The sequence below is a fragment of the Oncorhynchus mykiss genome, chromosome 7, assembly GCF_013265735.2.
Source record: "Oncorhynchus mykiss isolate Arlee chromosome 7, USDA_OmykA_1.1, whole genome shotgun sequence".
NCBI lineage: Eukaryota > Metazoa > Chordata > Actinopteri > Salmoniformes > Salmonidae > Oncorhynchus > Oncorhynchus mykiss.
Window position 1 is genome coordinate 25138547 of NC_048571.1, and position 15451 is coordinate 25153997.

Consider the following 15451-nt stretch of genomic DNA (forward strand, 5'->3'; position numbering starts at 1 on the left):
GGCCATCCATCTGCGAGCTGAAGCTGAATCTCAGCTGGGTCATGCAGTAAGACAATGATCCAACACACAAGTCTACATGAAAATGGCTCAAAAAGCAACACATTTGAAGTTTTGGAATGGCCTACTCAAAGTCGAAACATTATCCCAAATTAGATGTTGTGGCAGGACTTGAAACGAGCAGTTCATACTTGAGAGTTAAAGCAGTTTTGCATGGAAGAGTGGGCCAAGCATTCCTCCACAGCGACGTGAGAGACTGATCAACAACTACAGGAAGTGTTTGATTGGAGTCATTGCAGCGAAAGGTGGCACAACCAGTTATTGAGTGAATGGGGGCAATTACTTTTTCACACAGGGACATTGGGTGTTGTATAACTTTGCTTATGAAATAAGTATGTCATTGTTGTGTTATTTGTTCACTCAGGCTCCCTATATATAATATTAGAGTTTGTTTGAAGATATGATAACATTCAGTATAAAAAAAGGGTTGTGAAAATTAGAAAAGGGGCAGCTCTGTACACGCTGGTTAATTGTTGCATTATTCAAGAGTGTAATATGTTTTAGAAGAAAAGTTACTGTTATTGTTGAATAGTTTGTGCTTACCGGCTAGTGGCTACTGTGATATTTACGGTCAATTTAATTTGAGGTGCGGATCAAGAATGTTGCGTTGCCAGCCACAACAAAAGGTAAGGCAAGTGTGTAATTGATAAGTAGAATTCTCGTTCGCCACCCCGCTCCTCAGACTCTCCTTCATATCTCGTAGTGAGAATAGGGCCTCTCTCTCTGTCCCTCTCGCCATTCTGGAGGTGTTGTCTCTTCACACATTCCCACATGAAAGTCTTGTAAATGGAATTCACACCCGATGTGACCAGTCTGGCGATGCGAGAATGAAACTATATATTAGCTCTCTGAGTTTATACTCAGTTGTGTCCCAAATGGCACCATATTCCCTACAAAGTGCACTACTTTTGACCCCGGGCCCATAGGGCTCTGGTCAAAAATAGTGCACTATGTTGGGAACATGGTGTCATTTGGCATTGGGGACACCATAATGGCACACTGCTCTAGTTGAAGAGACTTCAGATAACCCAAGTACAACCAGTTGACAACTTCGAAGAGTGAAAAGACTCCATATTTCTGTTGATTTAGACGGACTTACTATACGTTGCATTACAGTGAATCTTCATTCTAGTGTCCATCCAACAACTACAACCACACAATAAGACTTTGTAAAGATTTGTAGGTGTATTTGTGATGCCCCAGCAGTGAAATGTACAGTACACTGTCTGGACCCCCCCACTGCCTTGACAAATGACACCCAACACATTTGTCATGACATAAACAAGACAAAAACAAGTCACCAAACCGAGTTACACTCTGTTTTTTGACAAGCAATTTCAGAGCACCAACCAGATGTTCATTGGAATCCCTTTGCTGAAGTAAAACCTATTTGCCAAGGCTGCTGGCACTGCCAATGTGGGTATTACAGTACCCGGAGCTGGCCTTAATGAACACTCACATGCCCAGACATGTGGAGCAGAGCGGAGAGTACTGCTGTGTCTCAAACGACGCCCTATTCCCTACGTAGTGCACGACATTTGAGTCTCTTCGTTGAGCTGGACCATATGGCTCCGTTCACCAAAAATAGCTTTTCGTGTGACTCCCATATAGCTTTTTTCAAAAGATAGATAGATAGATAGGCAGTGTAGCGCCCCTGGATTGAGAGTTATAGGTGCAGTTAAGGGTTAAGTGCCTTGCTTAAGGGTACAACGGCAGGAGATGGGATCTTTTACCACTTCAGGCAGTAGGTTGGTAGCCAGGTCATGGATTGCCTTTCCCAGGATACACAGAGAGGACAGGATGAAGACCACCCCCAGGATCACGCAGGCTCTGTAGAGAGAGAGAGAGAGAGAGAGGGGTGAGAGGGAGGAGGGCGTTAGGGGGGAAGCGAGAGAGAGGAAGGGAGCGGGGAGAGAGAGGGAGGGAGGTAGACAGAGGGGAAATGGAAGGAAAGAGAGTGAGAGAAAGTAGTGATTAATAATATTGTGCTTTGATAATCATTTGTGTGAGGGATCATATATTGTATTTTAAAAACATTCCCAAATCATCGGCCACCTTTCCATGACAAAGTAGGCCTACTGCAACTACCCATCATATAAGCGTAACGCCACTTAACACAATTGCAAATCGTCTCCATTATTTCCACAGCTTGTGGAAGAGAAAAGGCATCCGTTAAATATAACAACCATTTTGCTTTTCTCCGTGGCTGATTCAGAGAGTTGAACACAGTCTCCACGGATCAATTTGAGAAGAGATTTTCTTTAAAGACAGTTTTATCCAATTAGGTAAGCCTGGCTGGGAGAAGCGGGTGGGTCTGTGTGCGTGTGTGTGTGTTGATGCTCACAGCTGGCTCTCGCTCAGCAGCACCCAGCCCCCTGGGTCAAAACCGGAAGGTAGCTAGGCAACACAAAGTAGAGCGAGAGGAGAGAAGCCATGTAGGAATGATTTCAGTGGTGCAGCGGGGGAGACCGAGAGAGACCCAGAGCTCTGTTTGTGAGAGACCTCCTGGGGCTGTGTAAAGCTCATCAACAGAGACTCTCCCTCACAACGGACTTGATCTTCATTGGGCTATAATCCCGCTGCTTAGAAAAGTCCCTTTTTTGGGGGGGGACTCATCGACTCAAGGCAATTGGCATCAAGCACATTTGCAAGTTTGATTTTCCTCAAACAGCGCAAGACAGTCAATTTAGTTTTGACATCAAAGTCGCAAGATGCAAGGTCTTGATCGGACTTGGCAGAACTGTGGTTGACCAGGCTTCTCTCCTGCTCCATGTGTCATGTCAGCTGACGAATACAACAATATTCCCCCAATTACGGTGGAAGAAAAACTTGCTGTAAAATTCATGCTGCTCGTTCATTCGTCTACAGACCTGGTAATTTAATTGTCCGGTGGCCTAGTGCCTTACAAGGCCTCTCCCCTGAGGGATCACACATACACACACACACACAAACACACACACATTCACCCCCGACAACACACACCTAGGAGAGGCCAATTACTAGCTGCTGGGTAACACAAACCTTCCAATTAGGATTCTGGACCAAAGAGGTGTTCACCGGTACAACTGAAGGCTCATATTAGCCTGGTTAAACCAGATTGAATGCTGCCCTCACAATGGTATAAGCAGCATTCAAGCTCGTTTATCCAGGCTAATATGAGCCTATAGGCTTCTACATTAAACCAGAGGCTGTCAACCTGCTGCTGTAATGCCGGTTAGCCTGGTTAAACCAGAATGAATGCTAAACTCACCACTGTTTCATCATTAAAGCAGCATTCAATCTGGTTTTACCAGGCTATAGGCTTATACACCAGAGTCTCCATGGCGATCTGCATTCACAAAAGCATCCCCTGAGACTGCAGCGGATGGTGCCTGGCAATTTCACACATGAAAATGCGAGTAAGGGGGATGAGAGACAATGCTGGGGTTCTAATACTGCACACTACAGTCCCAAAGAATGAAATGCATTGTAATGACTGCAGCGATTATGCTTAAGAGAGCTTAGAGTGTGCTGAAGAGACAACATAGTGCTAGAATACAGTATCATTTCTAGGCTTTATATAGTTTTGCTGGTCATCAAAAACAACAAATATGATAAATATGGATGTGATACATCTACTCACATGTACTCCCTGTGTGCAGAGTGAACGGCGGCGGCGTTACTATAGCGCCACACCACGATGATGGAGGACAGCACGTCCAGGGCGGCATCAAACTGCAGAGGGTAAACAACAACAACATCAACGACAACGCTGACCAGCTATTCAACAGAAACCCATGAGGGATGGGGGGGGTTCACTTAAATGATTGTACCCTTCAGTTATCCTCATCCCAATAACTCAAAGTCAATGCCAATCTAGCCTAAATTACAAGCTTAGACTCCGAAGGTTAGCAGGAACTTGATATGGTCAGGCCCTTGTGGAACCGATGTGTGTTTTTGAGATCGACTACATTGCAGTTGGTCTGCGCAGAATCATTTGTCTACGAATCACCTTACATCCCAAATAACTAGCTAGAGCTACTACTCTTCACGTGATCAAGATCAGTGATCCTGGGGGCCTCCCGGGTGGCGCAGTGCCACCAGAGACTCTGGGCTCTGTCGTAACCGGCCGCGACAGGGAGGTCCGTGGGACGATGCACAATTGGCCTAGCGTCGTCCGGGTTAGGGAGGGTTTGGCCGGTAGGGATATCCTTGTCTCATCACGCACCAGCGACTCCTGTGGCGGGCCGGGCGCAGTGTGCGCTAACCAAGGTTGCCAGGTGCACAGTGTTTCCTCCGACACATTGGTGCGGCTGGCTTCCGGGTTGGATGCGCGCTGTGTTAAGAAGCAGTGCGGCTTGGCTGGGTTGTGTATCGGAGTACGCATGACTTTCAACCTTCATCTCTCCCGAGCCCATACCGGAGCGATGAGACAAGATAGTAGCTACTAAAAACAATTGGATACCACAAAATTGGGGAGAAAAAGGGGAGAGAAAAATTTAACAAAAAAAACACAAAAAAAGATCAGTGATCCTGTGCCTTGCCTTGCTCAAACTGACCCCTCAAACACACTGATTGTAACGTGTTAGTAATGACATCTGCCCATTAGCACTCAGTAGTAGATTCATTAAAATACATTTTAAAAGTACCTACAGCGAATCCGAAAGCCGAGGCACTGTGTCTCATGAAGGAAACCGCTGGGGGGGGGGGAAACAAGAGAAACACAAGTTTTACTATACATGAAGAACATTCATTCATGAAATGCATTTCTATCAGTGGTACTGTTGTGAATGACTTGAGAATAACCGTTGCTTACCAAACACTGGCAGCCGGTTAGCTAGAAACCAGCCTACCGGTAGTCCCTGGAGTCAAATAGCATTTATTTTCTTTTAACTACTTTAGCTGCGCTTGATTGAACTTGCCTGGGACTGGGACCTTGGGGCCAATAGAACAGTCCCAACAGTGCAAACCCCGCCCACCCGGCAGTCCAAAATAACAGACAGGCTCAATTAAATGCTCCACGTATTTAAACCCAGGCCGTACATAGCGCAACTACAACACTGTTCTACTCAGCAGGTGTAGTAGTAAGATATAACGTAGTGTTATCACTCAACATCCACACCATTGTCAGGTTCACAGCGTTAAAATCCCTAGTTTGCCCTCAAAAGCAATGGGACCGCTGCTTCTAATTGCCGAGCAGTGAGCAGGACTGAGTACCCCACCAATGTGTACATACAGCTGTTTGTAACGCAGATTGTTCCTGAGGCTACATTACAACCCCCCCCCCCCCACCCACCCACCCACCCACCCACCCCACCCCAGAGTTGAACTCCAGAGTGATTACCATATTCAGGAAATGAGAAATCATGGAATTCAAAACACATCCAACCCCAACCCAGAGAGATTACCCAGCACTGAAGACTACGCAATGTTCATACTAACGCAGCCCAGGCTAATGACTACTGGCTTTGGGTTCCAAAATAATGGCATCCTATTCCCTATTTAATGCACTACTTTTGACCAGGGCCCATAGGACGCAATATAGGGAATAATATAGGGAATTGGCTGTCATCCGGGTTGTAGCCTGCCTAGGCTTCCTATTCAGGCTGTTTTGAGTAAAAGAGACCCGATCCAACAATCCTAGATCATCAACTCCTAATCTTCCAATCTCGCACGTCAAACACGTCTCCAAACTCAACCATCAAGTTTGCCGACGGGGGGAAAAAAGCGATAGGCCTGATTACCAACACCGACGAGACAGCCTAGAGGGAGGAGGTGACGGACCTGACGGAGGGGTGCCAGGGAAATAAATCTGTCCCTCAACGTCAACAAAACCAAGGAGCTGATCGTGGACTTCAGGAGACAGCAGAGGGAGCACGCCCCCATCCACATCGTCAGGGACGCAGTGGAGAGGGTGGGAAAAACGTCAAGTTCCTCGGCGTGCACATCACGACAACCTGAAATGGTCCATCCATACAGACAGTGTGGGGGAGAAGGCGCAACAGCGCCTCTTCAACCTCAGGAGGCTGAAGAAAAATGTGCTTAGCCCCTAAGGACCTCACATACGTCTACAGATGCACCATTGGGAGCATCCTGTACTCTACCCTGCACCTTAGAGACCGCGGCCCTATGTACATAGTCATTGAGCAGTGGTCACTTTAATCATGTTTACATATTGTATTACCCACTTCATGTGTATGCGCTGTATTCACGCGGACATGGCTTGCTATAAACATTTTAAAAAGGCATTCCGTTACTGTTTGATTAAAGGTTAGAATGGGCTAAACGAGTGACCTAAGCGACTAATGAGCATGGTATGATCGTCGGTGCCAGTCGCGCCGGATCCTGTATCTCAGAAACAGCCGCCCTCCTGGGCTTTTTCACACATGACAGTGTCTAGGGTTTCACGAGAACGGTGCGGCAAACAAAAAACATCCAGTCAGTGCCAGTCCTGTCAGCTCGTTGATGAGAGAGGTCGAAGTAGAAAGGCAAGAATTGTGCAATCTAACAGGCAGGCCACAAATAATGGCGCAGTCGGTACAACAGTGGTGTGCAGAATGGCATCTCGGAATGTACAAATCGTCGATCCTTGTCACAGACGGGTTAATTGCAGCAGGCGACCACACCGGGTTCCACTCCTATCAGCTAAAAACAAGAAGAAGCCACTCCAGTGGGCATGCGATCACCAACACTGGACAATTAAGGAGTGGAAAAACATTGCCTGGTCCGACGAGTCCCAGTTCCTATTGCGTCATGCTGATGGCAGAGTCAGGATTTGGCGTAAGCAGCATGAATCCATGGCTCATCCTAGCTGGTGTCAACGGTAAAGGCTAATGGTGGTGGTGTACTGGTGTGGGGAATGTTTTCCTGGGACACGTTAGTTCCCTCGATACCAATTGAGCAACAATTGAACGCCACAGCGTATCTGCTGTTCGCAGCATGCATGTACTGTACCACTGTCCAATCTGCAGCATGCCATCGTGTCAGCACGGACCAACATCCCTGTGGAACCTTTCCGACATCTTGTAGAATCCAACCTCCCAAAAATTCAGGCTGTTCTGGAGGCAAAGGGGGGGTCCAACCCTGTACTCATAAGCTTCAGAAATTGAGAAATTATTTTTTTCACTGGCCTACACACAATACCGCATAATTTCAAAGTGGAATTATGTTTTTACAAATGTTTACAAATGAATAAGAACTGAAAGCTGAAATATCTTGGGACAATAAGTACTCAAGCCCTTTTATATGACAAGCCTAGATAAGTTCAGGGGTAAACATTTGCTTAACAAGTCACATAATAAGTTGCATGGACTCATTCTGTGTGCAATGATAGTGTTTATCATGATTTTTGAATGACTACCTCACCTCTGTACCCCACACATACAATTATCTGTAATGGTCCCTCAGTCGAGCAGTGAATTTTAAACACAGATTGAACCACAAAGACCAGGAAGGTATTCCAATGCCTCACAAAGTTGTTTTTAACATTTTTCAATAGGTAGGCCTAAAAGTTTTTAGGCAAAATAACCCAATCAAAACAGAAAGCTCCTTGAAAGTGGGAATATGACAGGCCTATTGGTCCTAAATAAATACACTTAAAGAGATCAGATTTTTTGTTTATAGATACTTTGTCTCAATGACACACTTAGTTAGCTTCCCACCTCGTTCCTTTCTGTTAGCATGTGCATGTTGTAAATACACCATCATGCTTTCATAAAATGTGTCTTTTCAGATTCCACAGTGATTCTTTAGTCGTGGTCACTACATCACATCTTCATAATTCACCTTGATTTTGCACCTGTGTGTTTTATCAGTTTCTTTGTGGAAATATTTAGCTAACTCCGTGACGGTAGCTGAAGCAAGGGGCTAAAGCGGCACACAAGTAGACTCCAAATGCATGCTGGGTCAGGCATGCCCTGAGCCCGTGAAGTGAGCACTACTGGAGCGAAATGGGCGCAGCCGAGAAGGCTCTCTCTCTCTCTCTCTCTCTCTCTCTCTCTCTCTCTCTCTCTCTCTCTCTCTCTCTCTCTCTGACATTGCTTGTTCTGATATTTCTTCATTTAAATGTTTGGCATTGTGTGTATTGTTCTGTATTGTTAGGTATTACTGCACTGTGGAGCTAGAAACACTCTGCACCTGCGATAACATCTGCATATTTTAAATATGCGTACGCGACCAATGAAATGTTATTTTATTTGATCTCAGGGTGGACACTCTAACCACAAGGCCACTGAGTGGCCAACTGCAACGTGCAGTGAATATATTCAGTAACCTGTGTTCAGTAGTGAATATATTCAGTAACCTGTGTTCAGTAGTGAATATATTCAGTAGCCTATGTTCAGTAGTGAATATATTCAGTAGCCTATGTTCAGTAGTGAATATATTCAGTAACCTGTGTGAAGTAGTGAATATATTCAGTAGCCTATATTCAGTAGTGAATGTATTCAGTAGCCTATGTTCAGTAGTGAATGTATTCAGTAGCCTATGTTCAGTAGTGAATGTATTCAGTAGCCTATGTTCAGTAGTGAATGTATTTAGTAGCCTATGTTCAGTAGTGAATGTATTCAGTAGCCTATGTTCAGTAGTGAAATTATTCAGTAGCCTATGTTCAGTAGTGAATGTATTCAGTAGCCTATGTTCAGTAGTGAATGTATTCAGTAGCCTATGTTCAGTAGTGAATGTATTCAGTAGCCTATATCCCTTGTAGCCCCGGTCTCCCCTAATCTGCATAGGATGCGCTCATACAGTAAATGCTCTGCTACTCACAAAAATGTTTTAGAGATGTCAAGTTAAGATAATGCATGCATTTCATCAAATGCTCGCAGTCAAAGAACCAATAATACTGCCAGCCTCTTGCTGTTTTCCTGTGTTTGGTCCAAACTGCGTTCTCACCTGCAGCGAAATGCACCAATGGAAACAGACCGAGGCCACACGTTTTGAGCGAAAGATGTGCGTTGTTTGGTGCTCTCCCAAGTACAGATAGTGTTCACACCAGTCCAAACGAACTGAACTAAGGGGGTAAACGCAACAGAGTTCGGAAAAACTGCTCCAAACCAATTTGGTGTGAAAGCCCCCTGGGTGTACTCTGATTTGGCCTTTCCACTGCAGTACTATGTTATTTAAGAGACCAATAATGAAAAGGCTTTTATTATTCTGGGTCATGTTCATTATGCACCAAACAGAAGAAAATAGACTGAAACGGAGAGGGACTACCTGGACTTGTCCAATAAAAAACTATCATTTTAGTTTTTTCATTTAAAAATGATTTTTGCTTGCGTGCCCTAATGAACAAGACCCAGGTGTTCTCTTTCTGCAGTCCTCCTGGGGTGTAAAGCCCCCACCCATTTATCCTTCTAAACACAGTGACACACAGTGGGTGACAGACAGATTGTTCTGGGTCATCCCAGTCCATATGTCACATGTCAAACCTCCCCACCCTCCACTCATCATCACGGTGACAGAGGCTGGCACATCATTCTGACAGAACACCAGCCACACCGAGAACAGAAGGACTACACCCGAAATGACACCTTTTCCCCTATATAGTGCACTACTTCTGAACAGGGCCCATAAGTCACTATATAAGTAATAGGGTGCCATTTCAGACACAGCTAGGGTCTCCGTGTGACAGGACAGATCTGGTTCGTGACCAGTCGTTTACAATGAAGGCAGGGGGATCAATTCTCCTCACTTTGTCAAGCCAGATCAAGTGTCTCAGAGAAAGGTTTTGAGAGGAGGGCTTAAACCAACGCAGCACAGTAAAGGCATCCATCTTAGGGTTGTCACATTACCCTTAGGCATCACGGTGTAACCGGTGTCACACTGCTTGAGTAACAGTACCACTTCCTTCCTCAAGAGCCCACACTGATGTTCAGTGTTTGATCCTCTGGGTGTTTCTCAATATGCATAGGACCGTGCTCCACACTCTCACGCTTCCGAGTTCCTTCTCCAAGGGCATTCTCTTGAGTACAATCTTGTGAGGACGAGAGTTTGGAGAATGCATGAAAATGTACATAAAGAAAATGCAACGCTCATAATTATCAGCTACATGTGATTTGTATTAATCTAGCTGGCCAACTAGTTTTACATGTTAAAAAAACGACCTAAAACAAATGTTGTATTGAAAGGTAAATGGCCAGCGTTAGCTACAAATTCTGTGTCGGTCGCTAGCTAGCTACACATTTTTCGTCAGCCTAGGTACAGAGGTTATTCTATGCAGTTAAACAGACCAAAGTTAACATCTTATGGTTAATCAGGCGTCACATGCGATGTGAGCGGGCAACTTTTCATTCCAATTTCCGAGCTCTCTCACTTCAACTCAAAACCAGCCGCCATTGACTTCAGGACATTTTGCGTAGTTTTTTTTTTATGTGGTTGCATCATACTACGTCAACAATACTGGGAATATTTCAGTTGAAGCGATGCATACTTCGAAATATGTACAAATGAAGTACACATCTGAGAATTGCCCTCCGTGTTCCATTTCAAATACTTTCATTACGACTCATACTCCGGCCGTTCCGTGGTCCAGTTTGCTTGCTCGGAGCATATCAAGAAACACCCCTTGTTTCACAAACACACGTAACTTCCTTATTGACACACCATAACCAGCTGCACCACCGGAAAGCTAGCAATTCAATGGCTCAGGCAGCGGTATATGAGGTTGAGGAGTTAGTTTAACCAATTCATCTTGTTTTCGATGAGGGAAAAAAATGTAAGAGGACTCCATTTCACGCCAAACCCACTGGCAGTTAAACCCAAACCCACTGCTAGGTAAAGCCCTGCCTTATCTCAGCTCGCTGGTCACCATAGCAGCACCCACCCATAGCACGTGCTCCAGCAGGTATATCTCTCTGGTCTTCCCCAAAGCCAATTCTTCCTTTGGCCGCCTTACCTTCCAGTTCTCTGCTGCCAATGACTGGAATGAACTGCAAAAATCACTATAGCTGGAGACTCATATCTCCCTAATCTTGTTCTCATATCTCCCTCATCACCTGTACATAGCCCATCTGTAAATAACCCATTAAACTACCTCATCCCCATACTGTATTTATTTATTTATCTTGCTCCTTTGCACCCCAGTATCTCTACTGCACATTCATCTTCTGCACATCTATCATTCCAGTGTTTAATTGCTATATTGTAATTACTTCGCCACCATGACCTATTTATTGCCTTACCTCCCTTATCCTACCTCATTTGCACACACTGTATATATACTTTTTCTACTGTATTATTGACTGTATGTTTGTTTTTTCCATGTGTAACTCTGTGTTGTTGTATGTGTCAAACTGCTTTGCTTTATCTTGGCCAGGTCCCACTTGTAAATGAGAACTTGTTCTCAACTAACCTACCTGGTTAAATAAAGGTTACATTAATTAATTAATTATTGAGGAAAACAGTCCTATTGTTGGAAACAAACAGCCTTATAATATCACATTTGTTTACTTTCCAAGCTATAGCACACAACTTGTGACATCAACACTAATCTCTCTCTGTCTGACTCTCTTCCTCAATCTCTCTCTGCCTCTATCTACTCCGTTCACCCAGAGTGACAGAGACAGCAGGGCAGATGGGAGATGTGTCACTCTCTCTGTCTCTCCGGAGACCTAAGTCAGTCCCTTTCCACAACATAGACGACAGATGTCATTGGTTCCCCACAGCCACTCCAGATGACTTCATTTCTGTGTCAATTCTCTCAGTCAGATCCTCTGTCTGCACTGACACTGACAATTACAATGATCAAATCCTTTGTAGCATATTCTTGGGTTCGGGATCACAGATCTGACAAAAATATGATATGCAAGTGTTATGATATACCCATGTGACATGGGTTTATTATGTCAAATAATAAAATGTCCAAGAGAACGCCATCTCACAGACACAGGAAATATGTCCGGAGTGGAGAGATTTTTAAAAACAGCTCTGCCTAGGTATGGAAAGGAACCTTTGATGTTCAAAGATCCTATATGGGACAGTGGATAGTGTCAGAAGATACGCTGAACAGAGAAGCTACCCAGACAGAATGTTGTTGCTCAATGTTGTAGCAGTGCGTGGGTAAAATCACTGGGGAAGCCAAGCATGAAGAAAGCAATATTACAACCTATGTGTTGTGATCAATGCCTTGTTTGCTCTATAACCTGTTAGTTCATATGCCTTGCCACTGTGATATATACTGTAGGCCTAAGGCAGAGACAATAAGAAAACAGACTGGCAGAATAAATTCAAGCACAACTTGGTTTCATCACAAAACCAGAGAGCAACATCTGTCCACAAAGCATATTGCATGTAACAAACAGTTTCATGACCTACAGCAAGGTCAATCAAGTTAATGTTTCCTGAATTTTCAGACTACTAAACAACTATTGATTTAGAACCACGGAGAGTTGCCGCAAGTCGCTAAGAAAACAGTGGCTGCCTCCACTATTCCAGCAGCATTTCAACATCAACATCCTTAAATAACCTATGCTTAGTCTAATACGGTGACAATTAAAACGTACCAAAATAATTTGTCCAATCAAAGTAAGCTAACTATGATGTGGCTGTCCATGGTACTGTGTGTGTGTGTGTGTGTGTGTGTGTGTGTGTGTGTGTGTGTGTGTGTGTGTGTGTGTAAGTAGAATAAACATGTTGACTCACCCTACTTGTAGAGAAAAAACAATGCCATCCTCCTCTTTTTCATGTTGCCGAAATGCTACACACTTTTAGTTTTCCTTTCATGGGCAACGATGAGCCAGCTAGTTAACATTAGCCTACTACATTTAGCTACAGATTGAACTTCCATCCTCTCAGGCCAGGGGCACAATGTATGAATTAATGGTTGGATCAGAATCATCATTATAATCATTGTCCAGTATGGAGAATTAAGTAAACCACAAGTCCAAATCCCTATCTCCATCCATGGCTAATTTAGGAAAGGGACAATTTTAGCTAGCTGGCTAGCTAGCCACCGGAGAACAACACAATAAGATGCAACAATTCAATTTTTTTCTGTCAATGAAGTTTGGTTTTATTCTGATGTGATTGGTGTGAAGCCAAATCCAAACTGGCTTCCCTTGACACGTATTTTTTGTTTGCGCCAGGAGGACATTCACAGTTGAGCTCACTCACTTTAGCTCAACGCTGACTGACAATGATTTTATTAAAAAAATTATCAAGGGAGGCCAAATGGTGGCTGGCTTTCCTTGGATTCAATGCTACGGGCGGCAACAATGTCACACTCGTTTGGACCAGACAGCATCAGATAGATGCCTACACATTAGAGAGACAGAGGGGCACTGTTTTGCTCGCTTGGATGCTTTCTCCGGGGAGATACATTCAGCCTCTCAATTGAAGGAAATTTATGAAAAACAGAGACAAAATATTAATTATTTATGTTTTTTTTTTTTAATTGGTACATTTTTGAGGGAAGCCTGGCTTCGCTTGCCATCAATGAATACACGCCACTGTTGTGTTGGGGCCAATGCCATTGCGTTTACCCCAATAGCATTAAGCTTAACCTATGTACAGCAGTGTCAGTGTGCCAGCTCTATCAGTGGTGGAGCAATTGAGAGCAGGTTAATCAGTTGAAATGCAGTTTACTACACTCTTTACTATCAGAGGGTAATATAATCGCAGATCTGTTTTCCCCGTAATATTCCATAGTATACTATAATATTACAATTTTATTTGTATATTTGTTTACTGGTGTGGTTTAATGCTTGCTTGGTCAGCATGATTCTAAAACTGCGCTGGTGAACTATGTGAAATTGTATTGTGATTTACAGAAATACAGCACATTATACGTGGTTTAATAATGAGTGCGTGTGTTTCTGCGTGTGTTCCCCCCCCCCCCCCCCCCCCCCCCCCAGCCTATCCATCCAAGGGCAGGTAGGTGAAGTGGACATGGCAGAAGACAATCATCACTCAGTCAACTCCATGCCCCCACACCCGCTACTCTGAGCCTCCCTCCCAATCTCCTTTCATCCCTTCCTCCCTCTGCCTGCTCCTGCTGTTCATGTGAGAACAGAGAAGGGAGAGCACCTCTCCCTCTCCCGCTCTCTCTCTCTCTCTCTCTCTCTCTCTATCTCTCTCTCTCTGTTTCTCCACATGCACCTCCTGCTGCTCTTATTTTTAGACTGCAGACTCTTTGGGGGCTTGCGCTCCAGCTCATAGAGACGCACAGTTCTGAATGCATGAATATGTGTTGCATCTCTCCCCCTCTCTTGTTTAGATTGTTCCTTTTTGGTTTGTTTTTTTCCACGCATGTGGCCTTGAAGTTCTTATGTAGCATCTCAATTGCATCTTAATTGTGTGTGTGTGTGTGTGTGTGTGTGTGTGTGTGTGTGTGTGTGTGTGTGTGTGTGTGTGTGTGTGTGTGTGTGTTGGTGGTTGTCTCTGTGGGTGTGGGTGTGTGTGTGTGTGTGTGTGTGTGTGTGTGTGTGTGTGTGTGTGTCGGTGGTTGTCTCTGTGGGTGTGTGTGTGTGTGTGTCGGTGGTTGTCTCTGTGGGTGTGGGTGTGTGTGTGTGTGTGTGTGTGTGTGTGTGTGTGTCGGTGGTTGTCTCTGTGGGTGTGGGTGTGTGTGTGTGTGTGTGTGTGTGTCGGTGGTTGTCTCTGTGGGTGTGGGTGTGTGTGTGTGTGTGTGTGTGTGTCGGTGGTTGTCTCTGTGGGTGTGGGTGTGTGTGTGTGTGTGTGTGTGTGTGTGTCGGTGGTTGTCTCTGTGGGTGTGCTTGTGCGTGCATGCATGCATAACTGCATGTGCGTGCGTCTGTGCATATCTCTGTGTGTGGCTTTCTCCGTCTCTCTCCAGGGTGCACAGAGCGATGTGATCTGTACTCAGGGTCTGCCTCGGGGCTGTGTGCCCTGGCATCCATCGCTCAGCCACCACCTAGACCGGTAGGGCACTCCCACTCAAAACACAGCGAACAGACACCATGGTGACATGTGGCTGGTATTTCACTAAGCCCTGTGTTGGGTAATGTGATGTGTCAAGTGTGTTGTGAAAATGACATTCAGGTCACCCAAAAAAGCAGTCAAGGGGGGGGGGGGGGGTATTTGTGAAGCAAACCAAGGAAAAGCTATTGAAATTCGAAAGGTAGTATTTAGTGAAATCCAACAAGCGCAACACATTTTCAAAAAGTGCACACACACAAACATGGCAACTGTGGAACCTGATTATGCCATGATATCCAAAGAATGAGGGGGCAGGAAGGAAGAGAGAAACAGCAGATTCACCTGGAACAGGAGTGGAGAAATCCACCTTGTCAACAACAGTCATCAGTCAGAGTTGAGAAAGTTGACACACACACACACACACACACACACACACACATACACATACATTAGGGAGGAGAGAGAGAGAGTGAAAGGGCCTCCATGCATCGACTGGCCTCAAATGGATGCGAATAAATCTGCCATTTAAGAGCCGACAACCTGC

The 15451-nt window shown here is 44.8% G+C and overlaps 1 protein-coding gene across 1 annotated transcript in view; it reads right to left on the bottom strand.

Moving 5' to 3' along the window:
• The window catches only part of LOC110527562 (transmembrane protein 163), a 43090-nt gene that overhangs the window by 17279 nt on the left and 10360 nt on the right, over positions 1-15451 (bottom strand). The window contains exons 3-5 of the mRNA XM_021608930.2: positions 4690-4733; positions 3680-3771; positions 1791-1887 (exon numbers count right to left, since the gene is read on the bottom strand). Coding sequence (XP_021464605.2) covers positions 1791-1887; positions 3680-3771; positions 4690-4733 — 233 coding nt within the window. The remainder of the gene's footprint in view (positions 1-1790; positions 1888-3679; positions 3772-4689; positions 4734-15451) is intronic.